At 40.1% G+C, this 18563-nt stretch overlaps 1 protein-coding gene across 9 annotated transcripts in view; it reads right to left on the reverse strand.

Annotated features, from left to right (window-relative positions):
• The window catches only part of tead3b (TEA domain family member 3 b), a 33567-nt gene extending 17755 nt beyond the window's left edge, over nucleotides 1-15812 (reverse strand). For 5 of the 9 annotated variants that reach the window (XM_080495150.1, XM_080495149.1, XM_080495147.1 and 2 more), the window contains exon 1: nucleotides 10014-10319. In XM_080495150.1, coding sequence (XP_080351276.1) covers nucleotides 10014-10049 — 36 coding nt within the window. In that variant the 5' untranslated portion in view covers nucleotides 10050-10319. Of the gene's footprint in view, nucleotides 1-9797; nucleotides 9942-9984; nucleotides 10320-15160; nucleotides 15316-15666 lie in introns of those variants that run through there. The other 4 variants (XM_080495152.1, XM_080495151.1, XM_080495153.1 and 1 more) reach the window with 4 other exon arrangements.
• Nucleotides 15813-18563: the final 2751 nt, after the last annotated feature.

The following is an 18563-nucleotide window of genomic DNA, read 5'->3' on the forward strand; positions in this document are numbered from 1 at the left end:
ACACACAGGAAGGAAGCTTTGGAAAGTAAAGCTTTCCAGTTTTGAGAGAATAGTATCAAAATATAGAGCATTTATTATATTTTCTAATTGTCACTAAATGCTAGGAAAACAATAAAACCAACCGACCTTTAGTAAGAATAAATAAGGTGGGCAAGCCAGAAAGTTTATAGTAGCAAAGCAAGTTTTCTCTTTTCAAAGTTTGGTGGTTTTTTAAATGTTTTTTCAGTGTTTCTTGAATGAGAGACCACCATAGCTCTGATCCACTAAGTCTTTTCTTAAATTGATGTTGTCATCACAGAGATGCAAACTGCTTCTTTATCCTCAAGATGAGACATTTAGTTTGAATATATACAAGAAACACATGTGCAGTAGCTGCAAGTATTACCATAAATTAATACTTGCTTGAACTGGATCAAATGTAGCCTTGCGGTCATTGTTGTAACTACACGTGATACTAAACAGCATAAAAAAAAAGAAGAAATATTTGAAAGAGACTGTAAAACTATCAAACAATAAAAACTAACTCTTTGATTTGCTCCAACATATAATCACAGGCCATAATTTGTCTTGGAACATATTATTTTAACATGTAAAGGCAATCCGCCAATGAAGAATAATGAAAAACCTTCTTTTTTTATTATATATGTTTGTGTTGGAAGAGCGAGTTTCTGGTATCCTTTGTGTTGCACACCCGTTTTTCTTCACAAATACATTTGGACTTGTGGTCTGCGAGACATGAGTGAACCTTGAGCAGAGTTCTGATAAAACTTGATATGAGTTTACAGCATTTAGTGGAATGAGTGTAACCGTGTGCATTGCTGCCGGCGTTAGAGACAAGTGAGTTCATGTCTCACATATGAAGAGATGTCATTCGTCTATATGCCGCTACTATTTTGTGACATTTTCTTTATGACCGCTATTAAATTTGTATGAATAAACAATGCAAACTGTAATTATTACTATAATTTTCTTGATTTTATGTCTCGGAAACGGCCAGATGAATTCAAGATATTCCATAAAATGAAGTTTAAAGACCTCACTAATCAGCGCTGGCCTCAAAGAATTCTTGTGGTCTGGGAACTGTGTCCCAATGTGGTCGGCTCATGGCTGACTGCAGGCAAAGATCTTAAGTATTTTTCAAGCTGCCTCTTCAGCATTGTATTGTTTCAGAAATGGAAGTGTATGAGGTAACCATGATCCCCCCTGGATGCTTGTGTTTCTGCTTTAGCATTTCTGCAGATACTGACAGAAAAGTAAAAATGGATAAATAAAAGAAAAAGCAACCTACTCCACCAAAAATGAATATTCTTGCGGTAAATTAAAATGATCAAATTATATGGACATTTACAGTTTATATGACAAAATGCAAAAAGCACAGATCGTTTTTGTCTTTTCAGACTTTTAATATTACTATTATTATTATTATAAGCCAAGATTTGTTCTTTTGTGAGGTTTAGTGGGGTCAGAAAGCCAGAGCAATAACTGTGGAACTTCAGTAACAGTTCAGTAATAATGAAAGGTTGAGTTTGTTAGAGAAATGAAAAGATAAATAACACAAGTTTTATTTGGGAATGTCTTCATAGTGCCTTCGCACACATGCTGAGCTGTGGGCGACTTATATTAATGTAATTATTTCCTAGATATACTGGATATTCAGAGCTGTATATTTCACATAGGATGGCAACTTATAATATACTGACTTTTTTGTTTTGAACTGAAACTCAATATAACTAAATATGAACGTTATTAGAAATCCTGAGCCGTGAACTCAGAAAAGTTGAGCCTTGGGCAGAAAAATACAAAAACACATGTTTTCAACACCACTTCAATCTCATAATGATGATTCCTTATAGTGCCATTACACCACGTCTCAACACTTGACGTGCTCATTAACAGACTATTCAATTCTGTATCCCAAAGACAATAAGAGCGAAAAGGAAAGTACCAGACAAAGAAAACATTTAGTGCTGGCTTGAGTCGTTGACGTGTTGCTTGGTCCGCTAACAAAATAAGCATGATCAACTTCAATCGATTTTCCAGTGTCATTCGGGGGAGACGGGGGGACAGCGGGATGGGGTGGGACGAGGGGACGGGGCAGGGGGGGTGGCATGGTTAACCTGATTAAAGGATGTCAAAATTATTTGTACATGTAACGAACAACAAACAAAATAAGACACTCGTTAGTCGGTTTCCAGCTTTTAAATCAATAACATGCTGTGTTAGAGCAGAGCAGAATAGAATAGAATAGAATAGAATAGAATAGAATAGAATAGAATTGTATTAACCCCAGTGGATAATTACTTCACTTAGCCATCTTCATCTACAAAAACAGTAAGGTGAAAAGTAAAGTAACTTTGAACAAAAAAGAAAAGACAACTAAACTACGAAAACAGTAGATACACTTCAAAAAGTAAACAGTCAATAGGTGAGTTATTCATCTGACAGAATATGAATAAGTTACTTGTTGGGAGTATTTTTCAAGGACATTCCTCAATCTTAAATGACACAAAATCTATTTCCCATCATGAAAATGTTTTTGAATCCATATCAAATAAAATTAAAATCAAACATTATGAGTCAAGACCAAGAAAACAGTCCAAACCAGACAAATACAACAAAAAACAGTATTGTTTTTGATTCCTTGTGAATCTCATCCAGATGATTCTTCATTGAGTGTTTATACCAAATCTGAGCATTCAATGTTTTATTTAATTGAGAAACAAAATTTTTGACCTTAAGGTAACTTAATGCATGAAACACAAGGAGAATGCTCATTTTAAAAGTAATTTCTTAATCAGTCACATGAGCCTGCGACAAAAAGTGAAATGGGAACATTTCACATTTGTTTTCCCGAGAGGTACAAATATAACCACTTAAAACGTTGTTTGTTTGTTTTTTTAATTTGAATACTTCCAAAGGGGATTTAAAAAAAATACAGCTGTGCATTAAAACGTTTTTCAGTGAAAAAGAAAATATATAGACAGTCAATTTGTCACATTCGTCTGAAAACAAAGTATATTCAGAGAGAACTGAGAAGTAACTTTCTATGTGAAAAGTACATTTCTGAAATAAACTGACAAACCATTTTGTTTTTTGAAGAACTATAAGCCCAGGAATGACTTTTTTTTTTTTTTAACTCTGCTCATAAATGACACACCTTGTTAACATGACAGATAGGTTAAAAACAGTTCAGACCTTTAGTTAAAATTCTTCTGAACCCAGAAAATCTTTCAGAAAATAAACCTGTCACTGCTTAACTGTCATCTCTGATTCTTCACAGTATCATCAACACTAATCTGAGCAGTCAACAAGATGTTTTCATCCAGACATGAAGCACATTCATAAAAGTTCCTTCCTACTGATTAGTTCTTAGTATTTAGAAACATGCAATCCTTCTTTCTTTTTTACCGCTGCAGTTACACGAGGCCCACAAAGTGGTAAAACGCAGAGAGGGAGGATTAGTGACGCTTCCCTCCCCATCATCGTTTAACAGGAATTATAAAAGATCAAAGGCGAGAGGAGCGCCGCAACATTATTCCTGCAGTGATATCCCACAACACGCAACATGTGGCATTAAATCTCCGGACGTCACTGAACCCAAAACGAGAGTTTGACAAATATCCACAAGTCGAGCCGCTAATTTTAGCCGAGAGGGCATCGGTTATGGCGGGCCCTTTGCTACAGGGTCACGGTGTTAAAACTCAACACTGAAACGGAGCACTCATCAGTGGCTCAAATGATCCATCTCAGCCTTCGCAGATCATACGGCTGGATTGCTCCCAATGACTGCAACTACAAATGACCAGAGTTAAATCACAAGTCTGCACTGCCAGATTGTGTCTGCGTCCAAATCTGCATCTCGAAGTTGATCACTCAGAGAGAATAAGTGTCCCGAAAATCAAGTTGTGATATTTGGATTTACAAGTATCTGTTGTTTCGGTCGTTTATCATATTAGAATGATACTGAATATCTTTGTTTTCCTCTTCAGATTTGAGTTGTAAAATAATCACGTCTTTTATCAAAGTGAAAAACGTGATGATATAACATCTTCAGAGGCTGGCTTTTCTTCAACAGTTCAACAGTTTTACTTTCATGCATAGCAGAAAAAAGCGGCAAATCTTCACATTGGGAAAACTGGTACAAATAAATATGTGAGGTTTTAGCTTGAAAATTATAATTCACTATTTTTGTAAGAAATCAATGAAGTAATTATGACAAATATCAAACATTTAAAAACAGGAAAGCTAATCTTTCCTGTTTTTAAAGCAGAAGTGGATTAAATAGAGAGCTAATATAACATCACTGCTGAAGTGCTGAACTCAACATATTTACCGAGACAACCAAGCTTGATTTAGAGTAGTTTTGCAACATTCGTTCTTCTCAAAGAGGCAGAGACATCAACACCAATACACGTCTCTGTGTCTGCATCGTGTACAACAGCGGCCCGTTACATGTCTGGTTGTAAAAACGTCTTTCAAAACAGCACAGTTTATGGTCAATGACTCGTGCAGGTGCTGTGGGGTAACAGCTCCAGTGAAGTAATCAAAGGCTGATGGCGCAGCGAGGGAGTCAGGGGAGAGAGGAAGGGGAGGCGGGGAGGGAGGCAGGGAGGGAGGGAGAGGAGGCCCTATTGTTTATCTCCAATTATAGCAGAGAAAACACCGCAAACCTCCCCTGCACTGCGAGTCGCGAAGAGCAGCAAACAGCGTGTGGCGTCACAACAGATCATGACGACCTCGATGGAGCTCTGAGTGCCCACGGAATTGTGCTGAGAGAGAGAGAGAGAGAGAGAGAGAGAGAGAGAGGTGCCGCAAAAGAGAGGCTCTTCACCGAGAGAGGGGCCTGAATTCCAGACATGTCCTTATTAAGAAAGGGCTGCGAGTGCTCACTGTTTCTCCTCCTGCCTCCCTTGTGTCAACCCAACGCCCTCCTCCCACCCTCCCTCAACCTCTCCCCCCTCCCTCAACCTCCCCCCCTCAACCTCCACTGAGCGCTCTGAACGTCTCTACCCAAATAAGGACAGGAGACCAGGGGATGCGTGTATGGGAGGAGTGGGTGGTGGGCTGGTTGGTTGAAGAGCAAATGAGGGGTGTTGGGGGGGGGGGGGGGTTGGAAGGGGGTGTGCATGGGGGAGGTGAGGGGCGGCGGGGGTGTTGTCCAATTTAGGCGTCCACTTTGGAGTCTGGAAAACAGTGGGATTGTTCCAGCTGGAATGCAACATCAGCAGTGAACACGCCGGCGCTCCGTGACGCTCAGGGCTCAGACTAGAGGGATGGCATTGTCAGCGGAGCCGCTTTTCAGTGCATCCTCGAGTGGAGTCACAGGATTCAAGGCAGGAGGACAATAATCACAACTTCATGACAAAATGAAACTTAAGACACAACAGTTTCATGAACCGGTTTTCAAAACTCGCAGCCAGTTTCAGGGGAAGATTTATTTGGGGATTGGGCTGTGATTTATCACCAGCATGTCGTTCTGGAGAAAAGCCGCTGTAATTCACACGCTGGTTGTATCAGAGGGGACGTTACAAACTCATTGTAGGTTCCCTTTTGAGTTCCGTTCGGCTGAGAACCTTCACAACATGGCAGTGGCTCAAAGAGCAAGGCAATAGATAAATACGTTGACACGCACATGAAACTGAACTCACTAACAGAAAAAAGAAATAAACGTGACGGGGAGTATAATGGAGGTGAAGAGGTTTCATATCAACCCACGAAAGTCTCCAGATCCGATAATGACAGTTTGCTGCTTTCGAAGCTGAAAGTGATATTAAAACAGAAGACTTTAGGTGGAAATCACATTTGGTTGGTTTGATTGAGAAACACTTAACTCCAAAATTAAGTTGCCATTCAAACTATTGAACCGAGTTCATGTGCTGTAATGTTTCACTGCCCCCCCACCCCCCCCCCACCCCCAATCATCTGCTGCACATTGAACAGGTCTAAGTGACATCTCCACTGACAGCGGTGGCATTTTGGCCAGAATATCTGAGCGGACATGAAGCTGACGGCTTGACAGCTCTACATGAGGCTGGCTGGTCCCGGCCTGTTTCCAAACACACTGACACGGTTTGATGGTGTGATTCAAGTGTAAAATGCAACAAAGATGTCTGAATAAGACCAAACAGGATGTGACAGGAGTCAAAAGTGCCATTTCCCTGCAACATAACGTCACCGTGTACAATGGAGAGATTTCTGCTCTTTTGAGCATCAAACATAACTTTTCATCACTGTGTCAGAAAGGAGAAAATGTTTAATGTCTTGAGTTGCAACATAAGGAAGAATGTGTATGTAAAGGGAACAGGAAGATTAAAATGGTCTTTGATGGCGTCACATTGTACTTCAGTAACCTGCAACGTTTTTCTATTTATTTTCAATAAAAAAAAAAAAGAAAAAAAAAATAACCGATATACCGATAGATGCTGATAATACCTTGAGGCCACAGGCGGCATCGGACTTTCTTGTTGTCCATCATTTTGACTGTCAGGGTTGTAAAAGATGTGTTTATTTATCATAGAACATTCATATTAGTATCATAATACAAAACTAAAACAATTTGTATCACAGTTATCATGCTTTATTAATTTTAAAAAACCAAAAAATTGGAAACAACACAAGTTTAAAATTTTGGGGAGAAACTGTTAGAACGATGTGATTTTTCATTGCATTTTGAACACTCTTATGCCCATGACAAACGTCAAACGCTATAATGAGAAAGTTTATTACCAAACACTATGAACTTTATAAAGTGACACTGGTCTGGTTTTGTTCTCTGCGGTAGCATTTGAACTCGTAATTTTTTATTTTATTTTTGATTTTACTTCTTCTCTTGATTTCATTAGGCAGACGACTCATGCGCAACACTGGAGTAATCAAATCAGTCAACAAACCTCTCATTTTCCCGACATTGTTTAAAAAAGGATGGATTAGTGATGGAAAATATTCAGTTGACTCAAACTCTGCTTGAAGTTCCCAACAAACTTCATTTCGTAGTCTTTCGGGCCGTTGCCAAACGAGCTGGTTTAATGAGTATCTTGACTGAATTACACACTGCGCTCTCATTTAGCACAAAAATCAAGGACACACCTCCCCTCCCGCTTTCTGGGAGTCGGGCCATGGGACTCTGAGCCCAACATGCTACAGAATTCCAATGTGCAACAGGAATGTAAATAACGCTGCAAAGCTATGCGCCTTGCACATTCACTGAAACAGCACCATTCATGCACCAGAATCTGCCTTCCTATTTTCTCCCAGCCCCGGACAGGAGCGATCACATTGCAGTCTTTTTTTTTCTTCTTCCAGCAATCGGCTTATCTCTGTCCCAGCTCCATCTACAAACCCACCGAGTTTTTTTTTTTTTTTTTTGTGTTTTTTTTTTCCGCCAGGGCCCTGGAGCTGCTTTACCCGTCATCTTCCTTGACGGGGATTGCGCACTGTGAAATGGAGCAACCAAATTCCTGTAATTCTACTGAGTCACTCTCAAGCTGCTGGGTCACATGCGCTGAAGGAAAAGCTGTCAATAGACAACCCGAATCAGGATGGAGGTTTTGTTTAATGTGGCACCAAGTGTAAGAAATCCCCTTTAAACACCTCCAAGCAGAAACACAAACCGAGTCTGTGCGCTTCAGTAACTAACGGACGACGTGTAGCGGTTGGCATAATAACCACATTAACTAGAAAGGGAAAAGCTGAGTAATCTTTATATCTAACCAATGAATAACCAATGACCATCTTGGTAGTCTGAGATGGACCAAACCAGATGGGTTTCTACTTAAAATTCAAAGGCTGCCGAGAAGCGAGACCTTGACTCAAGATTACCCCGTCACGTCCCATTTTTATGGTCTAACAGCAACATGTCCTCTCCAGTTTAGCGGTGGGAAAAGAACATCCACCCTACCAGCAGATGCTTAAGACCAAACAGGATGGATCATAGAAATACATTTTAACAGAGACTAAACATCCCCCCCATGAGAACCATGCGAGCCCGCTGAGCAGCGTTACCGCCACAAAGGCTCAGTATGCGTCCAGTAGGTTACTTTTAAGTTTTTATGCTTCTGCGGTGCAACACTGAGTGAAACTTCCACTTTAATGATGTCATTATGGTCTCCAACTGATGCATAAACAACCTTTTTGATGTTAACTCATAAAAAATTACAAAAAAAAAAAAAGAGAGAGAGCGAGAGAGAAGCCGAACCAGAAGGCAACATAACAATCAAATCCGTGCACTTTCTCAGGTCAGATCAGGCTGAATGTTGAGGCACAAATCACCCGTTCGCCTCTTGGCGCAGCAGGAGTGCAGCAGGAGCACCTGGTGCACAGGAGTGAAGCGCAAGAAGACACACACACACACACACACACACACACACACACACACACACACACACACACACACGGTTTTATAATGGCACTCTGTAGATGCTTTTCTTATCCCTGCACCTCCAACCGAAGTAGCACACAAGAAAATAAGTGCTGATCTTCTCATTTTAACCCTTTATAGGACATTTAAAAATGTCACTTACTTAAAAACATCAAATATTAAAGCTTAGAAATGTCACTGGATTTCAGTTAAAAGAGTCTTTAATCCAGTGTTTACACTATACGGCTATCAAACAATGAATAATAGAAATAATACGCTTTAATATGCATCACCTGTAAGCGTTCGTCGCATAAAATTCAGCTCAAAATCCTTTACAAAATATATGCTTGCATACATACAAATATAAAGACGTGTTAAAATGTTAAATAAGGGGTCAAACTACAGGTAATTGTTTAGTTCAAAGAATATCAATTGCGGAAAAAAAAAGTCCCCGAAACATGATTTTATGAACATTTTATAATGAAATACAGTCACCTGACCTACGTTTTATGTGCACGATGCATACACACCATATATTTCACATGTTTTCAAGTGAATTACATCTATAAGGTGTACCGACGACGGAGGAAGACCTGAAATCCTGGATTAAACTTTCCTTTTCAATTAAAAAAATACACAACATTCAATGTCCTAAAGATATGAAAGTAAAAAAGAATCCGTTTGAGGGATTTCTTTCATTTGTCAACCCTGTTCTTCAAGTCAACATTATCTCCTCAAACTTCAGGTTTCTGTTGCTTCTACAATTTCCCTTTCACTCGCATATCAGCAGATACATTTTTCGACTGGTCCCAGTCTCTCTTGTCTTTTCTGTCCAACTCTATCATTATTACATTGTTTGCCGACAAAAATATTATTGTTACGTCCAGTAAATATGTGTAAAAGCAAACTGAGATGAGAGTTTGATTTAAAGGACAGGTCCATTACAAAAAGACTCTCACAGTAACAATGATTTGAATCAGGAAAAGGCAATGATAATAGTGACATATTATCATTAAGTCAAGTTTTAATGAAATTGTTTCTTGATAAAACGTGAAACTGCACACAGCTATACGGTGTCAGTTTACCTCCTCTTTACTGCTCTGTTCCAGTTTTCATTAATTTTTTGAATATTATACAATTTATTGTTTTAATTTTTGTTATAAATCATTTTATTCTTAAGACTTGCATTTTTACTCCTTGCATTTGAACTCTTGTGCTTCCACACTGGGGCCACCTGGGATAGAATGTATTAGATTTTTCTTTCCTTTTTAAACATTTGTCATGTTGAATTCGCAGAGAAACAATACGCAGTCACTGCGAACAACCCATGGAAAGTGTTGATATATCACAATAAACATTAATTTTCCGATATACTGTGCAGCCTTGCTGAGGTGTTGAACTTTTCAGTTAATTATACACTTAAATCAGCACTGGAACTCACCAAGTACAAGCATTGAATCTAGTTGTTCGGGCCAAGTAAAAGGTTTTTTTTTCCTTTTATTATACTGCATTATCTTAGTCACTTGGGGCAATTTAGTGAGAAATTACACAAACTATAAAAAATGAGATCCTCCTCGTTCACTCCACAGCTCAATGCTCTTCATTACAATGACTCAGTTCTACTTGACTCATGTGTTGAGGCAGATTGTTAACAGACCCCCGCTTGAATCCGTCTCTTCCACCGTTGATCCATCAAGCCTGTGTTGTTTGCTTGTTTCTATATGGCAACCCTCAGTCCAAACATATAGCACTCCCATCTGTTCGCAAACCAGCACACTACAAGATCTGTTCCTGTTTTAAAAAAAATACTGCCTTTGTTTAGACGCCGTAAGCCTTGGGGACACTTGTTGGCAGAGAACGGGCCCCCGCTGGCAGCCAAAAGCCCCCCCCCCTGCTTAGCTGGGAGTTAAACACACCTCGGCCAAACCTAAAGTTCAGACACAGTGACAAATCACAGCCCCAAAACTCCTCCATGTGAGAACTGCACTTCTTGTTGAAGGGTGAAGGGCGCTCACAGATGTCGAGTCAGAGCTGGCTGTTTCAGTGAGACCCCTCCACACACACACACACGCACACGCACACACACACACGCACACACACACACACACACACACACACACACACGCACACACACAAGCGCACAAACACGCACACACTCATGCTTGACAGGGGAAACAACAGGTCTTGGCGGCAGAAGGAGCAGCTGCTCTCTAAGGTCAGATTACAGATAAAGAAAACATTTTAGGTTCCGGGCCAGGAAAGCTGCTCTCTGACAAGAGCAAGGAACACGGCCTTATTGCGCCGGACGCATAGACACATTTACAACAAATGTCAGACTGCAACACCGCTGCTTAATTCAGGGGATAAATCTAAGGTGATGAGCCAGACCGTCTGCCGGGCGTTTACTGTGGACAATAATATATATACATATATATATATATATATATATATTGGTTATATTGCTATATATATATATATATGAGTCACCACCACCCTTCCCTTCCCTTCTTCCTCCTGTGTCTGTGTTTGGCCCTAATAAATTCTCTCCAGCTCCTCCAATAACTTCCTCCTACTTCCTATCTGGCACGGCGCTCAGGAAACAATCAGAGCTGAGAGTGAGAGGAGGGCTGGACAGCCAACAGCTCACACGGCAAGGGGGAAAGAGAGAGAGAGAGAGAGAGAGAAAACTTGAGGCAAACACATGAACACACTCACGCCATATGCACCCCAAGTCAAACATTTACAGTTTGATACCAGCTGCATGCCCAAGAAAAACAATAGCGCTCAAGAATAATGTCTCACAGGCAAGAATCAACATCCAGAGTTTCCTTGTGAAAATGAAAAAAAAAAAGCCAAGACGTACGTTTCTCAAATATTTACGCCACAAAAATCAAAGACAAGCGACTCTTATTTATTGCGCTCTTCTAAAATAAATGGCACATCGTGGAAAAGCGGGCTGTCCCACTGCGTGATAAGAGAGGAATACTGTCTTTGTGAAAGAGTCAACTTCAGCAGATGAATGAGAGACGGAGTCATCGCGTGAACATAAGGCCTGATTCATTCATTCATTCTTCTATTTTCATCACTGGATGCTGCTGACTACGTGCTCGACTTTGAAATGTCACACTTTTACGGAATTAAGCCTTAATCCAGCCGAGGAAGGAAAGACTGACACAAAGCGGGGTGAAAGTGCCAGAGCAATTTTTTTTTTCTTCTTACAGCCTGAATCAGCATTTTAATCGGAAATTTTCCAAGGAACGTAGCAGAGAAGCCATTCTAGCCTGAGTTGGTCATTTTGTGGTGGGGGGAGCGGTTTGAAGCCATAATCTGCGAAACCTTTAAGACACGCATAACTTTGCTGTAGAATGCGCCAGCCAATAAATCATCTAACCGTACCAATCACAGCACAGGACATTAAGAGCAGCAATGGCTTTGATCAGGTTCGTACACAAGATATTTTCTATGAGGGAAAAAAAAAAGAAGAAGAAGCAGATTTAAGAGATTAAATGGGTTTCACTGGTACATTTTCGAGGTACACATAAAGGCCCCGAAGATCCTCGAAATGACTTGGACACCTGTGTTGTTTTATATTACCAGCAACCAAAATGAATAACTCAAGAAGGAGATCATCCCCCAACCCCAAAACTCTGAGAGCAGAGGGATTAAAGGAGTTTCACATGAGTGCCCTTGGGTCACTGGAGCTCCAGTGCAGCACACAGGCCACACACACACACACACACACACACACACACACACACACACACACACACACACACACACACACACACACACACACACACACACACACACACACACACACACACACACACACACATACACGCACGCACACACACACACACACACAAGCATGTATGAAGCAGCAGACCGGCCCAGTGAGGGGACAAGCCCTCTGTTATCTGTCCCGCAGTCCGCAGACACCCTCACAGAAGCTCCCAGTCTGAGCTCCTTCGTCTTTGGAGGACATTTATGTGGAACATCACGCCTAACAGTTGGTCGCCAGAGGAAGAACGACTCAAACGTTTCGCGACTTGGGGACAGCTGACACAAAGAGCACACTGTTCCGAGGCCACTCCCAGAACTCCTCCTCTGAGTGGTCCGAACAGGAGGCCGGAAAGCTTATCTGCTCAAACCTCATGGTTTGGAGGATGTGTAAACATGTGCGGTGCATTAACGTGAATACAATGTTGATAAGTCGAAGGGAGCTCTCCGTTTCAAACGCATAGTTGTTCCACTCTGTGATTGTATAGTGCACTTTATTTTACATTTCTACCATCTCATGGGAAGTTCTTCAATAGTGAGACTCCGCTCGAGTTCCCCGTTGTCATTTAAAAGCTCGTCCTTTTTCTCTAGTGCTTCAGCGCCCAGTTGCAGAGACGTGAGTAACAGTTCTGGGTTGACAGCGGTGTAGGTGTGCACCATTTGGACCAGCACTTCTGGAGACGGTGCTAAAAAGCCACCTATATGTCTGCACAAATGGACAAATGAGCTCATGGGCTCATTAGCCGGTCTTCTGTGGGTTTAACACAAACGAGTGAAGCTGCCGCTGACAAACGGTCAACAGACCTGCATCCAAAGTAAACAAGTCGACGGCGCACACACAGAGACGATGCACTTCAAGTGCTAGGATGAGCTGAAAACCTGAGGTGATTTGAAATACCTACGGTGTCCCTGCAGTTTCTGATTAGGTATTTAATAGGAATAAAAACAAACCAAAAAATAAAACACCCCACAGTTAAAGCAAAATGAGCACATGTTCATTAACTCTTCCGTCCGTCCAATATTTTGAAGGGACACAGCTGGAGAGTTGGGGGGGAAAGAAAGAAAGAAAGAAAGAAAGAAAGAAAGAAAGAAAGAAAGAAAGAAAGAAAGAAAGAAAGAAAGAAAGAAAGAAAGAAAGAAAGAAAGAAAGAAAGAAAGAAAGAAAGAAAGAAAGACAGACACTTCAGAGGGAAACTAACCAATCCAAGTGACCTGATTGACACGGGTAAAGTTGTTACGCTTTATCTCAGCATCACCACCGCAGAGCTCATATACTGAATCCACAATGGATGTGAGACTTCAAATAAATGCAATTCACATTGAGAGGTCTGATGCGTTCATGCCGCATAAAAACAATGAAGTGGAATCTGTCGGAGCAGCAGAAAGCTTAATCCTTTCCAGATTTACCCATCAGCATTGAAATCTATTATTAGGCATCTTGGCGTGTCTCATTTACCAAGGGCACATTGTTTGGTTGCTCTGGTGGGTTGTTTCATTTCAGAACATCAATTCCACATGTTAATAGAAAGCGCTTGTTACGAAGGGGCTCCAACGGTACATTTTGCCTCTCAACAGTGACCCAAAATGACCAAAAGGGACATAATTAAAACAAAGATGGATGGCAAAACATAATGTCATCATCCTCTTTATCAGAGTTATGCAAAAAAAACAAAACCTGGAGGCCTAAAGAAAGAAGGGAGCAGCGCTGCTAATTTATGTTTAAATTTACCAGCAACAGTGTAAAGAACGGTGTGTGTGCGTGTGTGTGTCTCATGCAGAGGTGAATTTCCTCAGAGGCTAGAAAAGTTTCAGAAATACAATCGAGAATTATAGTGACTGCATTTTTTTTAAAACGTCAAAAGACGGGTTCGTCTGCTTCCTCTGACCAACTTGACAGACTGCATTCTGCTGTTCAGTCAAACCTGTTGACTGTCAGTGATTTAGCTCCGCGGCTCATATGACTGCACACATTGACGGTAAAGGAGGTGCTAACATGCCGGGTTTCTTTCTTTTTTTTGTTTGTTTTTCTGTTACTTTTTATAATTGACTCCAACATGTGGCCCCTCTTTTGTCCATTCTTCTCTGAGCTGTAAGCACACATACACACACACACTCACACACACACACACACACACACACACACACACACACACACACACACACACACACACACACACACATTCACACAAACACACTGAGAGCAGGTGGAGGCTGAAGTGGCACGTTTATAATTAAACAATTAGCCCTCTTACATATCCATGCATCTCAAATCCTCACCTATGAATTATGGACTTAGTGGGACTTTGCAAAGTATCATCGCATGTGTCGTCTGCCGGCACCAAAGGAATACAAACGTGAGATAAATGCTATGCCAACTATGTAAATAATAGGATAACCTTGTGTAACAAAAGGCTAGATTGAAAGAATTGTGCATTATTCAGCATGTTGCAGCTTCTTGTTACTGTTGTGCAAAGACAGATTTGTTATTACAGTATACATTTATTATTTAGTGCAACGTCCCCATCAGCAATTCCTTTCAAAACAAACCACAGTAGCTTGTTTTTTGTTATGAAAAGCACATTATGTTTGGATCAAAACTGTTCCATAAATAAAAATGGGCTGATTTTGTTTGTCATCACAGGAAGATGGATATTTGTAAACATATAATAGCTGTGTTTTTGTTAGTATGCAGAAGTGGAGCAACAATGTGGTGGTAGTGGGGGGGGGGGCTGTTTGATAAGTTTTAAAAATTAATTTCTAATGAGACTTGTTTTTTTGTGTGTGTTTGATCAAATTTACTTTTTCCTGTTTGTTAGTGAAAGGAAACAGTTTGCTTACAAAGAGCTGAAAATGTAAGAAAAATGAAAATCACGTGAAACATTTGTAGCATTCTTGGTTTATTTGTTATAAATTTAAAATCAGAAATTGTCCGAGGCTGTGTGTGTGAGGTGATGTTGGTCAATTTTAAAAAGTAAAAAAAAAAAGAAAAAAGAGAGAGATCAATCAGAAGAGAAGTCGTCCTACCTTTGGGGGATGCAGAGGTCCAAACCAGACTGAAGTTGTGTATTCCTCCAAATCCCTTTCTTTTCTTTTTTCTTTTTTCCCCTTGTGTGTGTGCAGCTTTTTTTGGTTTCTTCTGGAGGCGCAGGGCTGGAAGAAGAGTTGGATCCAGGTATGAACTGTGCGAGACACAAAGACACAAACATGATTGCCCGCTCCTCTCCTCCTGTCACAAAGAGCAGCTTTTATTTCCTCTCCTCTTTCTCCTAACAACTGCCGGGTTTTGGAAATCAAGATTTGTAGCAGAGCTTGTCAAAAGATATCCCTGCACGCTGGGCAAAAGTCGCGCACAATAGAGTATCAATCTGCGAATGTTTTCCTCCCTCCCAACGCAGGGAGCTCCGCGGAAAAAATGTAAAAAATGACAATGATCTGAAAACTTCACCGAGACAAGCGGCATGAAAAAACTCCCCAGAAAAAAAAAGCAGCTCCTAAAACAGAAAGAAGGGAACATTTTGTGGAGCGCTTACCTTCTTTTAATTCTGCCAATTCACCCTTTTTCCTTCCCCAGTGAGCGCAACTCGGGCAATTTAGCAACTTTGTTATAATTTGGCGCCTCGTTGTTTTCCGTAATATTTCTCAGAGGTTTGACAGTATAAGTGGAATGTTAAGTATGACTTTGGTATGAAATCAACGCACTACACTGGAAAATGAAGGGGGAGGGAAAAAAAAGGACTTTCAAGGAGGAGCCACAGGCGCGCGTCAATCAACAGGCTTTGGGGGGGTAGTGACTTCAGGGCAAGCCCCGCCCCACAACACACACACACACACACACACACACACACACACACACACACACACACACACACACACACACACACACACACACACACACACACACACACACACGCACACACACACACGCACACACAAACCAGTCAGACCGACTTTACGCACACATGAATCTCTGACTAAATCCAGAAATATGTGCAGGAAAAGTTCAAAATTGAATGAATAAAACTTCTAATACAAAAAGTACGTCACACATTCGTGTTTATTTTACTTCACCTTATAATTTCAGTGAGGGATGGTCTGCTTTAATCATGACGAGGCCCACAAAAATCCCATCCTCCTTACCAGAAGGCCAAATTCTAGTGTTTAACAAAGTAAATTGAATGAAATTACAGGCATTTGATCATTTTCACTTCAGAATGCATGTCGTTTCTCATTATTTAAAAGATAGTTGCATTTGAATGTATTTGAAATATTTATATGGACTGTATTTTATTATCTGTCGCAATGAGAGTTTAGCATGCAAGCCCAATGTTTTGTTATCAATTTTTATAAAGTATTCATGTTATTTAAACATCTATGAAATCCTAAGTTTAAGATGCAAATTTAACACATTATCAATTTGCAAATAAGGTGACTATTGCAAAATGGCAGTGTCCACACACGGGCACTAATATGAAGTTAACTCTTCTGATGCAGACAGAAATCTACAAAAAAAGCATTAAAGTTTGTATATTAAGTTTGGTTTAAATGATTGTTTTCACTCAGAAAACCTCCAAAAAATATCAGCCAAGTCCAAAGTGGAGATTCAGCCAATAATGTGTTTTCTCCAAACATACAAGGCACAATCAGCAACTGTAAACTTGAATATTACATATGGATAAACAAACTGTGTTCGATCAATCAGTCAGTTGGTGAATTTAGGTAATTCCTTGTTGCAGCTTCGTTAAGAGAGAAAGTACATAATTTATTCTTCAAATGGTATGTGAAGAGGGATCAAACCAACCATGTTGTTATAAACAGCAATTCATCTCACATTGTAGTAAATATTGTACATGTTAGGAAGTACAAATACAGCAAAGATTGAAAATTGGCCTTTGAAGAAAAAAATGCTTTCTCGTCATAAAAAAAAAGATAAAAGATTTGCCCTCCTTTACAATAGAACAGAGAACAAGGAAATCCTGAAATCCTTCTCTGTCATGAGAAAATATGATTCCCTGAAATGTGCATGCATTTGCGCTGTGGTTTTAACCCAGTGAGTGGCTGCCTCACATTTAAACATTTCAGCCTGATTATTTTCTCTCCTATTGTCTTTCCATGCACAGAAACTAGAGCCACATGTTGATGTTTTCCCTTTTCCCACGTATTTATTCATTTATTTATTTATTGCTAAATATATTTGTTGTTATAACTCTACTTTCTAATAAAAGAAAACTTCATTATCACTAAATCACTGTAATCAGGTGTGCTGGAGCAGCAGAATGGAGAGTTTGTAACACCTCTGAAACAGAACAAAGTGACCTGAACTCATATTGTTGCATATTAAGACCACAGTTATGCAGCATTGTTTTTTAAGCCTCCTCGCAGTATATGCACAACCATAACGTACTTGCACAGTTTTAAACTCGGCACTGGCATTTATTTTCTATTTCTATCATAAGTATACAGTTCAAATTTTTCATCAAAATTCAAGTTAATTTATTTGGTTTAATGGGTCTGTTTGAAATGGAAATTTTTGTATTTTGTTATTCTTTGACAATTTCTTTTTTTTTTTTTACTTTTATAAAATGTTTTAATTCATTATGCTCTAGCCCACTTTCTAACATCACTTTTTCCTCTTTTTGTTATTATGTTATAATTTTTTTGATTTTTATTTTAGCTTCCTAAAAGTACATCTAATCCTTTTTTTTTACTTTCATAAACACACTTTATTAACTTTAGATGCTTTCTTCTTGTTTACATGCTGGAACTTATAAATCTGTCACCAATCTGTCTAACATTTTAAAGGGCAGCGGCTGATTTAATCGGTACTAAAAGCTAAACACTGTTTGACTGGGATCGTTCAAGAGGAAATCTGGAGACAAAAGCTGTTGTTTCACTTACATCAAAGCAAATTGATTGAATAAAAATCTTCTTATCGTGTTTGATGAACACTTTCCATCCAGCAACAGCTCCTTCTATTGGTCAACAATATGTTTGCAACATCACAAGATAAGGCTTTATTCACCAATTACACACAAAGCTTAGAGACACATTTGAGCACATACTTGTAAGATGAGGAAGCGCATTCATGTTTGGGAATGACAACAGTGATCTTGGCGGTTGTTTGAAGTCATGTAACACAGAGAGAGAGAAACAATGAGTGGGGAGAGAAGAGGAGGAACCAAAGCTCGCAGCATCTGTCCAGGGGAGCCGCCACCTTCAGGCTCCATTTAACCTGCGAGTTTGGGCAACTGCCTGAGCAGGTTCAGGCAGAATACACACCTCTCACTTACTCTCCAGGCCCTTGGTTCAAACAGGTTTTTCACCCTGAAAGGAGCTCTTCTCGACATGTCAGGCAACAACCGAAGGAAAGCGTGGGTGTCTCGAAAACCTGCCACTGGAATCTGACTGATTATCTGCCAGCCGCCTCCCT

This window comes from Blennius ocellaris (genome assembly GCF_963422515.1).
Source record: "Blennius ocellaris genome assembly, chromosome: 4".
Lineage (NCBI taxonomy): Eukaryota > Metazoa > Chordata > Actinopteri > Blenniiformes > Blenniidae > Blennius > Blennius ocellaris.